Here is a 10,676-nt window from a genome sequence, read left to right as displayed (position 1 = left end):
TGTTAGCATACGTACACCTATTCACCATGTTCTCTCTATTTTAAATTGCATTTCAAGATTAAATGTCTGTTCTTGGACTTTATCAAATACATTTCCCCAAAAATGTGACTTATACTCCACTGAGACTTATGTGTTTTTTTCTATTATGCATTTCAGAACATTGTCAAGAAAAGGCTATGCTCCCCGCCCATGTGTGGACATGTATTACAATCATAACACTGCTCAGAGTTTAGTCAAAGATCCTTTCCAACCATTGAAGCTAGTAAAATGAATACCGGTAACCAAACTCAAGATATTTAGTCATGATTGTGCCCAATTATCCATTTGACACACTTTTGGGGTTCATTTTTACACAACTCAATAATTTGTCTATTCACATTCCAAAAGCTCAAATAACACATTTGGGCATCTTTGTTCATTGACCACAATTAACAACTGAATTCCAAGTATTCCTCACAGTCTTTGGACTATTCTGAGTTTAGCCGAACGTCCTCTTGGGTTTTCTAACATTTCCTGTTTCTCTGGAGTCACTACTTTCCTTTTGATAGCAGTCCAATGTTCACTTTTCTCTTTAGGTCCCCTCAAAAACTTAGCTTTTTTCTGTTTTTGTTCAAAGTGAAACTCGTCCAGGTTGGACATGTCTCCCCCTTGTAAAAACCTTTTAACCAGTCTGTCCTCCAGAGAGTGGAAGGTGATCACGACCATCCGGGCCCCTGGCCTCAGAGCGGTTTGGGCGGCCAGCAGACCAGCATGCAGCTCGTTCAATTCATCGTTCACAAAGATGCGCAGCGCCTGGAAAGTCTTGGTGGCCACATGCGAGGGTCGGTTTAGTCTGTCTTTACGGGCGTACATCGCTGCAGCAGGGAAGGCTCCTGTAGGGACCAAAATGTGGTGTAAATTTTTGCAAGAACTGAGGTACAAAATATGACTAAAATAATAACATTCACAATTTTTCTCAGTCATTTAGTCATCTCTCTTAATCCACTAGAGCCATGACTGAGGTACATTCAACAATGAAGTAATTAGCAGTGCCAGAAGTGTAAATGTTAGTACGGGTCATGCCCTTTAGGTTAAACTGCAAATTATCTCTTTTCTTCTCTCACAAAGGCTTCATTAGACAGGACAGTTGTGATGTGAACGGGAAAGAGACATTTGGCAAATGGTCAAGGCCAGGAAGCGAACCAACAACGCCACTCAAATAAAATTTTCAATACAGATTGAGTTTAGTGTGTTTGAAGTATACAAGACTTTTTAAAATATAATGTGAAAACAAGCACGGCATAAGATGTATCTGAATCTGAATAAAATGCTTCAAACACCTGCTTTCCACTAAAATGTTTTGTGGTACACAGTGGTGGCTATGGACAATAATATGCAAGTAATAATGTACTATAACAACAAGGTAGAGTCTTCAAACCTCATCTGAATACATATTGTCACTGTGTCCTTGAGCAAGATACTTGATACATGCAAATTGCTTATGTTCATTCTTTCTATCTCCTACAACTATGGAGACAACTCATGGCTGAATAATGACAGATGCCACATGGATAACTTCACCAATATCATGCCCAAAGATGGTACTAAAGTCTGGTCCCATAATGTTAGCCTTACATGTCACTGCGAAATGGTGCGCTTTATTCTCTATATGGTTTTAATGTATTATATTGCCTGTCTTCTTTTTTTCCAGGACATTACCGCCAGCCTGCAGCATGACGGAGCGGCTCTATGTGAAGCAGATGGAGGGTGGAGATGGTGTGGACATGTCTGATGTGTCACTAAAATACTGAGAAACATGCCTCCGCCAAATGCCTTCGTGATCTCCCGGTCCAGTCACTGCCAAGTTTGCGCTCTAATTTGTAGAATATAAAACTAGTCGTGTCATAGTTAATGTTGAAATAGCCTTAATTAGCTTCATTAGTTTGGTATTTTTAACCTCACTAGAGATAATGCAGTATTTGTACTGTGTTTGTTCAGTAGTTTTGGGCTGTGGGTGGAACTAATGACAATGGTAATTTTAAGTTTGTACATAGCTGAAACTATGTGACGATTTCACGACTAATCGAGACTAGTTGACAATAAAAAAACATTCTTAGTCTTATATTGGTAGTCTGTATATATTTATCTGGATTCTAAAACAGTTCGGACTCTGCTCTGGTAAAATTCCAGGTAAATTCCAAGGTCTGTGTGAATGCGGCTTCTGTTAGCTGCTTTTATTGGCAATTAGTGTAAGAAGATATTAGACACTGTAAATGTTTTTGTTGTTTAAGCTCCCCTATGCAGCAATTTGGCTTTTTGACCTGCATGTAAATTGACCTGTCATGATAACTCAAGACAATCAGAAAACAAGTGTGGCAGGAGTACTTTCTGCATATGAATGTGGTGACTGAAGCGTAGCACCTGATAAAAAAAAACTATGAGAAATGTCCTGAAAGTATAGTATATTTAAACCTTTTCATGGCAAAATGAGTAAAACGTAATCTGTCAAAATGTGAAACACGAGCCTTAAGCACTGAACAAACTGCACCTACTGGCCACTGCACCTGTTTGACGAACTGCATGAATGAATCACCGCACAGAATTCATTACACGCTGGGATCACGAGGGACTGGAAATCTGGCACCAAACAAACAATCTCGCAACACGCTGCAGCTTTAACAAGTCATAACCACACCACACATGAGGAAAAAAAAAACAATTAAGCACTTGTATAGACCCATGGAGAAACTACAATAAATAGCAAAGTGAATGATGTGGCATTTCTCTCCTACTGCACTGAACAGCCCAAGGTGTGAGTCACTCTGAAATCAATACAATGCCTGCACAGCGGAGGACCAAGCTTCACCAAGCCGGGCGCCCTCTCTAATTCATCTTTCAAAGGTCCTGGCGGCGCATCCATGGAGGAAAGAAGAGATTAAGATGTGTACATAAGGCGAAAAGCAGGTAGTTAAGAAGCAACCTCAGCCTCGGGAACTTTTCGCTGCTAAGACTTGTTGTTGTGTTACTTTTAATGGCGGTTGGCAGCCAACTGGAAAGGTGCATTTACCGCCACCTACTGTAGTTAGATGTCTTCAAAGCACGCGTTTTACGTTATACCGTAAACAAACAAAAAAAAGGAGAGGAAAAGAGAGCCGCTGTTAAGATTAAACGGCGCACAAAATTAACCGTCAGAAATGTAATATACTGTACCTTGCCGTTATGTCTCAAGCTGGAAATCAATGGATATAATCAATAAGGCAACAGGTAAGAAGATAAAATGCTCACTTAAAGCTAGGAACTGACAGGGCCCGTGTTTAATTGTACACAACAGGTTGTTTATTGGGGCAAAATAATAAAAATTGACACAGCAACAATTGATTATGATGTGGCACCTTTGACAAGAATAATTGTAAATGGAGCTCCACAGTGACTTCTGGAAGTAAATTCACTTTTCTCACAGACTAAAAGAATAAAATGAAATAAGTATCAACTATGTGTTAACAACCACAGCAATTTAAATTCTTAAACAAAATACCTGTTTCTGAATGTGGCAACGCTTTAAAATAAATTTGTTAGCTATTCATAATTCATTAGATAAACACTTGTAAGGCATTTTTTACTATTGATCACTTGGTTGTTGAAAATAGTTTATATGCAGCTTATCAATGCTTTTATAAAGATGTTGTACATGGTTTATTAACACATACGTTTTTGGTTAATGGCCTATTAACATGTATAAGCTATTATACTACATTAACTATATAATTATATGAATTCCTGTTAGCAGCTGTTGTTAAAATCATGGCTCAATTTTATATATGACTTGCAAACTGAGATTATTCAATGTAAAATCCAATCCAAAGATAGTTTATCTATTTCCAATGTATCATCTGTTGCATGTGTTTATAAAACCTGTTTATGCCAAATCAACCCTCATCTACTGTTGCAAACTATGGCAAAAATATTTTCAGTTTTGAAGTCAAATCTCTTAAATAAATCAATTGAGCAGAAAATCCCAAAAACCTTATCTGTGAAGCAGCTATAAGAATTAAAAAGAGAACCAAAATGAACTGCAGTCTGCTGTATGTCACGACTTCAGCCTTCACACTCTATCATTATAAAAACATCTCACTGTGTCACTCTGGCGTTGGGCACAAACTGGCTCTAGTTAGATTGATAAAAGCAGGTGGGCGAGTCGGTAAACCGCTCTGGACATTGAGGGGGATTGTTTGTTGTTACTTGTTGTTAGGGGTAGGAATGATTGACAATATGAATATCTGAGTATTGTTTTGGATTATCCCAAAGATGATATTCACATGATATAACAGCAATCAGATATGTGCTAAAACGTGCCCATAAATGTCATGGGCGGGACATTGACAAAAATGAATGGAGTGTCCAAATAACATCCATCCATCCATCTTCCGGGTTGGGTCACGGGGGCAGCAGTCCAAGCAGGGACTCCCAGACTTTCTTCTCCCCAGACACTTCATCCAACGTTCCCAGCCGAGGGACATAGTCTCTCCAACGTGTCCTGGGTCTTCCTCGGGGAAGTACCCAGGAGGCATCCGTAACAGATGCCCGAGCCACCTCTGCTGGCTCCTCTCGACGTGGAGGAGCAGCGGCTCTACTCCAGGCTCCTCTTGTGTGACTGAGCTCCTCACCCTATCTCTAAGGGAGCGCCCAGCCACCCGGCGGAAGAAACTCATTTCGGCCAATTGTATCCGCGATCTTGTCCTTTCAGTCATTACCCAAAGCTCATGACCATAGGTGAGGGTCAGAACGTAGACCGACCGGTAAATAGAGAGCTTTGCCTTTCGGTTCAGCTCCCTCTTCACCACAACAGTCCGATGCAGCGACCGCATCACTGCAGCCGCTGCAGCGATCCGCCTGTCGATCTCACGCTCCATCCTTCCCTCACTCGTGAACAAGACCCCGAAATACTTGAACTCCTCCACTTGGAGCAAGGACACCCCACCCACCTGAAGAGGGCAAGCCACCTTTTTCCGGTTGAGAACCATGGCCTCGGATTTGGAGGTGCTGATTCTCATCCCAGCCGCTTCACACTCGGCTGCAAACCGTCCCAGTGCATGTTGCAGGTCCAGATTTGATGGAGCCATCAGGACAACATCGTCTGCAAACAGCAGAGATGAGATCCTGTGGTCCTCAAACCGGACACCCTCCGACCCCTGACTGCGCCTAGAAATTCTGTCCATAAAAATTATGAACAGAACCGGTGACAAAGGGCAGCCCTGGCGGAGTCCAACATGCACTGGGAACAGGTCTGACTTACTTCCAGCAATGCGAACACAGCTCCTGCTCCGGTCATACAGGGACCGGACAGCCCTGAGCAAAGGGCCCCGGACCCTGTACTGCCGGAGCACCCCCCAAAGGACACCCCGAGGGACACGGTCGAAAGCCTTCTCCAGATCCACAAAGCACATGTGGACTGGTTGGGCAAACTCCCATGAACCCTCGAGCACCCGATGGAGGGTATAGAGCTGGTCCAGTGTTCCACGACCGGGACGAAAACCACTCTGCTCCTCCTGAATCCGAGGTTCGACTATCGGTCGGATTCTCCTCTTCAGTACCTTGGAATAGACCTTACCTGTCCAAATAACAATTAACTTTAATATTATGCCATTATGCCAAGACCAATGTGTTAAAACATACACTTCAACGTAAATTAATACAAGATAAACATGTTTTTTTTTTCATTGTCATTTTCAATTAGCTAATTTTGAAGCTTTTTTTATTTCAATTATTTTGTATAAACAATATAGGAGACAGTGGTAGAAAAAGTTAGACGGATAGTTATCAGGACGTTTTAACTATTTCAATCTTATACGGGCATCCAGAGAGCAGTCACTTTTTCTACATGTTGTTATGTTACGGCCTTATTCCAAAATTAATTTAATCAATTATTTACCTCAAACAATTTCCAATAATGACAATGTGAAAGAAGATTGTGATAAAATGTGATAAACATTTTAAAGATAAAACAGCACATGTACATAATCATACGAGTATACAAGTATGATGCTACAAGCTTGCTACACCTATTTATATTTTTCTTTACAGAACCTCTCAAGCTCCATCAGGTTGGATGGGAAGCGTCGATTCACTATTTTCAGATCTCTACAGAGATGTTCAGTTCAAGTCTGGACTCTGGCTGAGCCACTCAAAGACATTCAGAGTTGTCCATGCTTCACTGTAGGGATGGTACTGGCCAGAGGATAAGCGGTGGCTGGTTTCCTCCAGACATGACAAGAGTTCAATATGTGTTTCATCAGACCAGAGATTCTTGTTTGTCATTCTAGTACCTTTTTACAAACTCCAGGTGGGCTGTCATGTGCCTTTTACTGAAGAGCGGCTTCTGTCTGGCCATTCTACCATACAGGCCTGGTTGGTGAAGTGCTGCAGAGATGGTTGTTCTTCTGGAAGGTTCGTTGATCTGTTCGAGTGACCATCGGGTTCTTGGCCTCCTTCCTGACAAAGACCATTCTCCCCCGAGTACTCAGTTGGGCCGAGTCTTGGTGGTTTCCAACCTTTTCCATTTACGGATGATGGAGGCCACTGTGCTCAGAGGAACCTTCAAAGCTGCAGCAATGGCCTTGTCCCCTTTGCCTGTTCTGTGATACAATCCTGTCTCAGAGGTCTACGGACAATTCCTTGGACTTCATGGCTTGTGACTTCACTGGTATGTGTGGGTGTGACAGGTGTGAGCTTTTCAAAGTCATGTCCAATCAACTGAATTGACCACAGTTGGACTTCAACCAAGTTGTAGAAGCATTTCAAGGATGATCAGTGAATGATCAGTGGAAAAACAATGTACTATGTAATAATTAACTTTCCAGAGGCACTGTATATTAAATATACAATGTCTTCAAAACAGTATTCAAATTCAGTATTCATGCCCACCCTTATGTCATGGCTTAGGTTTAAGTATCTAAAGTAACTAAACAAGACTGCAGAAATATCATTGTATTCGCTTATTTAAAAAACAGACGGTATACTTTGGCTTTTTTCTATAAAACTTTACATAATTTACAAACATGGTCCGTAGGCTTTATTAGACAGCGTGAGATGGGGATGAGAGAGAAGGGAGGAAATGCAGTAAATTGTCAGAGTCTGGATTCAAATTCACGACTCACGATTGCTGCGCACGTGTGCTGTGCCTTAACCACTCGACCACCAGGCAGCATTCCAAATGCATCCGTACCGAGGACGCACTCAGTCCTGCTTGTATCAGTAGATTTCTTGTTTACGTGTGTTTGAGTTTCACTTTCACCATCTTACAATTCAAAAACCTAATATATTGAAGCATAGTCAGATTCGGATGGTCAGTACATTCATATTGTTTCTTAAACTGATGGTAGATACACTTTTAGAGGGAATTCAAGCCAAATATTCCATTGAAACTTCATTCACTAAAACTATAGAAATGATAGATTGAGTGTAGCGTTTCTCAAACTAGAGACATATTTATTGAATAATTTTGTCCTCTTTGGGGTTAATTCTTTAAAAAACAACTAAACTGTTCAACACATTGGCACAATGTTGTTTAATACTTAAACAAGTAAATATAATAATTTAACAACTATAATAACAAGTTGTATTGCAGTGTAAAATAGGCAAATGGCTAGAATGAGTGGTTAAAATGCCAATCTTAAAATACAAGGGGCATATTTATTTTTGCTGAGCTCAGCAGGTTGCAGAGCTCCATCGTTTTGTCCTTAAATAAAAGCTCACGGATCGTTGTGCTGAAAACCTTGGCGGCGCCGACTTGCTTCTGCGCTCTAAAAAATATCAAACAGCTGCAGTTACTCACACCTGTTCTCCCTCGGTGACACTGACGCACGGAGCGCTCTGTGCAATAACTATTGAAACGACATCTCACTCGCATCTCGAAAGGCGTGTGCACACAAAACAATCACTCAAGACAAACACACCAGCGGATCGTGCTGCTTTCCTGTATAAAAAGCTCACCCTCTCAAGTGCACGGCTAATGGGGCCGCAGAGAAAGATCTCTAAAAAGGGGGGGAAATAGGTGGAAGGATTGTGTGTGTGTGTGTGCTTTTGAGGATATCAGTCAAATTGTGATGCAGCCACACAGTAATCGTCTCATCTCCTCCTCTCTCACGAGGAGCTAAAGCAGAGACAGGAGCGATGTATCGCTACAAGACCGACTTAATATCTCCACTCGTTGTTTTATTTCTAACCTTCTGTTAAAGCCACGGGACACTGGCTATTGGCTATACCTGCGACCACTCTGGCCAGCTGCTGAGTGGTGGTGATGGGGGTCGACCGGCGTGCCTCTACCATGGCTGAAGCGATTTTCCAGGCGCGTTTCTCCTCGCCGTATGCGCCGAGGATGGATGCGAGAGCCTGTTGATCTAAGGTATTCACCACGTCAGCCGCACGGGGCATGTCAGGGTACCTACGCACAAAGAGATGCCCAATTAAGCGGCTTGACGTCACGACCCCCTCCCCTCCTTCGCCAGCGGTGACAATTGTGAGATATACAGCTGAAGGAGGAAGAAAAGAGAAAAAAAAGCATTATGTTTTGGAGAATATTGTGAGGAAATGAAAGAGGAGATGCAGCTTGTGACACGGCTCATAAAAGATAATCAGAGCTGTTGGTTCACACGTCTCTGTGGCACTTGTTAATTACTATGATTTACCAACACTTCTGAATACACAAACAGACTGGACGACTAAATTCCCAAATATGAGCCACTCTGTAAATAACAGACACCACTGTTTAATATGTTATTTTATACACACTATATTTGGATTCTATTATCTTTTCTTCAATAGTTTAGGATTGCCGCATCTAATAAAGTCAATCTTACCGCTCAGTAGGTTTAGGCCTGTGACAATAATTATTATGTCAACTTATCACTAAATAAAATAAATGTGTTTTTTTTTTTAGTATATTTAACATGGGTTATTAACATATCCGTGTATCATCTGAGATACTAAGATTTTACTGAAGTAAACAGTATTTCACTTTGCCAAGCTATTAATTGATTGTTGCAAAGTTCAAATAGTGCAGCAGGTACAAAAAACTATTGATGGACAAAAGTGTCACTTTATTTTTTAAGAGAATTACATGGTTCAAAACTAGATTGATGTTAACTAACAGATCATACTGGCAGTCATAAAAATACATGCTTTATGATTTCAATAAGCCAATAAAATATTAAATTAATAGAAATAAAACAAATGTTTTAAGTTAAAATGATCTGAAAAAGCCTTTTTATGGTTGTATACAATGTACTTGTACTTCAGACTACACACTGCAATATTTCATGATTTCTCATTCCACAAAAAAGCTGCTTGGAGGAAAGTTAATTAGTTAGTTTAATTTCTCATTATTATATTGCAACCTGTGTAACTGATTATTGATCAACCGAATCATTTTGACATTTCACATTTAAACACATTTACTATTCTTCTGACCTGTCGCCATCCATCCTCATGTCCAGTGGCCCATCTTTGCTCAGAGCGAAACCTCGTTGGGCCTGGTCCATCTGCATCGAGGAGCAGCCTGCGTCCAAAAGTACAGCGTCAACGCTCCTCTCCTTTATCTTCATGTGGGACAGCAGCGGCAGGAGCTCGGTGAAGCGACCCAGGATCGGTTTAACTTGGCCACTGGAAGAAAGACACAACTTTAACTGTAATAAATTGCATTATTTTTTTTTTATTTTAATAAGGACATAGCATGTAATTGGACGAACCAGATGCAATGTTTTAAGTGAAATATGCCAATTTTCAACATAGGGCCAATTTAGAGTTGCCAATTTTTACCTAACACATACATGTCTTTGGACGGTGGGAGGAAGCCGGAGAACCCGGAGAGAAACCACGGTAACACCGGGAGGACATGCAGACTTATGTGCAGACTCCACCCAGAGAGATCATATGATGTTTGTCTGGTCCGGGAATCGAACCCATGATCTCCTTCTTGGGTTCCTTCTTCATTCTTAAACCAGCAAATTCCACCATATAATTCAGTCTCCCAGCTAAATGGTGAACTATAGGGATTGAGATAGTTGAAATGTGTTTGGGGACCACAGGATCTCATCTCTGCGGTTTGCAGACGATGTTGTCCTGATGGCTCCATCAAACCCGGACCTGCAACATGCACTGGGACGGTTTGCAGCCGAGTGTGAAGCAGCTGGGATGAGAATCAGAACCTCCAAATCCGAGGCCATGGTTCTCAACCGGAAAAAGGTGGCTTACCCTCTCCAGGTGGGGTGGAGTCCTTGCCCAAAGTGGAGGAGTTCAAGTATCTTGGGGTCTTGTTCATGAGTGAGGGAAGGATGGGATGTGAGACAGTTGGACAGCGTCTGCAGTGATGCAGTCGCTGCATCGGACTGTTGTGGTGAAGGAGAAGCTGAGTCAAAAGACAAAGCTCTTGATTTACTGGTAATTCTATGTTCCTACCCTCACCTATGGTCATAAGCTTTGGGTAATGACCGTCTGGAAGTCACTGTTTAGACTGCAGCACCAGATAAGTTTTTTAAAAACACTTATTCAATAAATGCATTTGTTTATTTACTATAATATTTAAGATATAAGACTCATTTAAGGCTTTATTCCATTTGAAATGGCCCTCAGTGTTGTCCATAAGATTTGTAATTGACCGTCATAGCAACAGACAAAATTAATCCATCAATTATGGTCTAAAT

The 10,676-nt window shown here is 41.3% G+C and overlaps 1 protein-coding gene across 3 annotated transcripts in view; it reads right to left on the bottom strand.

The window, feature by feature from the left end:
• Positions 1 to 328: 328 nt before the first annotated feature.
• mettl15 (methyltransferase 15, mitochondrial 12S rRNA N4-cytidine) overlaps positions 329 to 10,676 on the bottom strand; it is a 53,111-nt gene continuing 42,763 nt past the window's right edge. For all 3 annotated transcript variants that reach the window (XM_072465622.1, XM_072465620.1, XM_072465621.1), the window contains exons 4-6: positions 9,445 to 9,636; positions 8,241 to 8,419; positions 329 to 872 (exon numbers count right to left, since the gene is read on the bottom strand). In XM_072465622.1, the coding sequence (XP_072321723.1) occupies positions 454 to 872; positions 8,241 to 8,419; positions 9,445 to 9,636 (790 nt within the window). In that variant the 3' untranslated portion in view covers positions 329 to 453. The remainder of the gene's footprint in view (positions 873 to 8,240; positions 8,420 to 9,444; positions 9,637 to 10,676) is intronic.

Source organism: Eucyclogobius newberryi, unplaced genomic scaffold (genome assembly GCF_026437365.1).
Source record: "Eucyclogobius newberryi isolate DKJ021-1_F unplaced genomic scaffold, fEucNew1.0.hap1 SCAF_5, whole genome shotgun sequence".
Classification (NCBI taxonomy): domain Eukaryota; kingdom Metazoa; phylum Chordata; class Actinopteri; order Gobiiformes; family Gobiidae; genus Eucyclogobius; species Eucyclogobius newberryi.
This window is presented reverse-complemented; position numbering and strand designations above follow the sequence as displayed.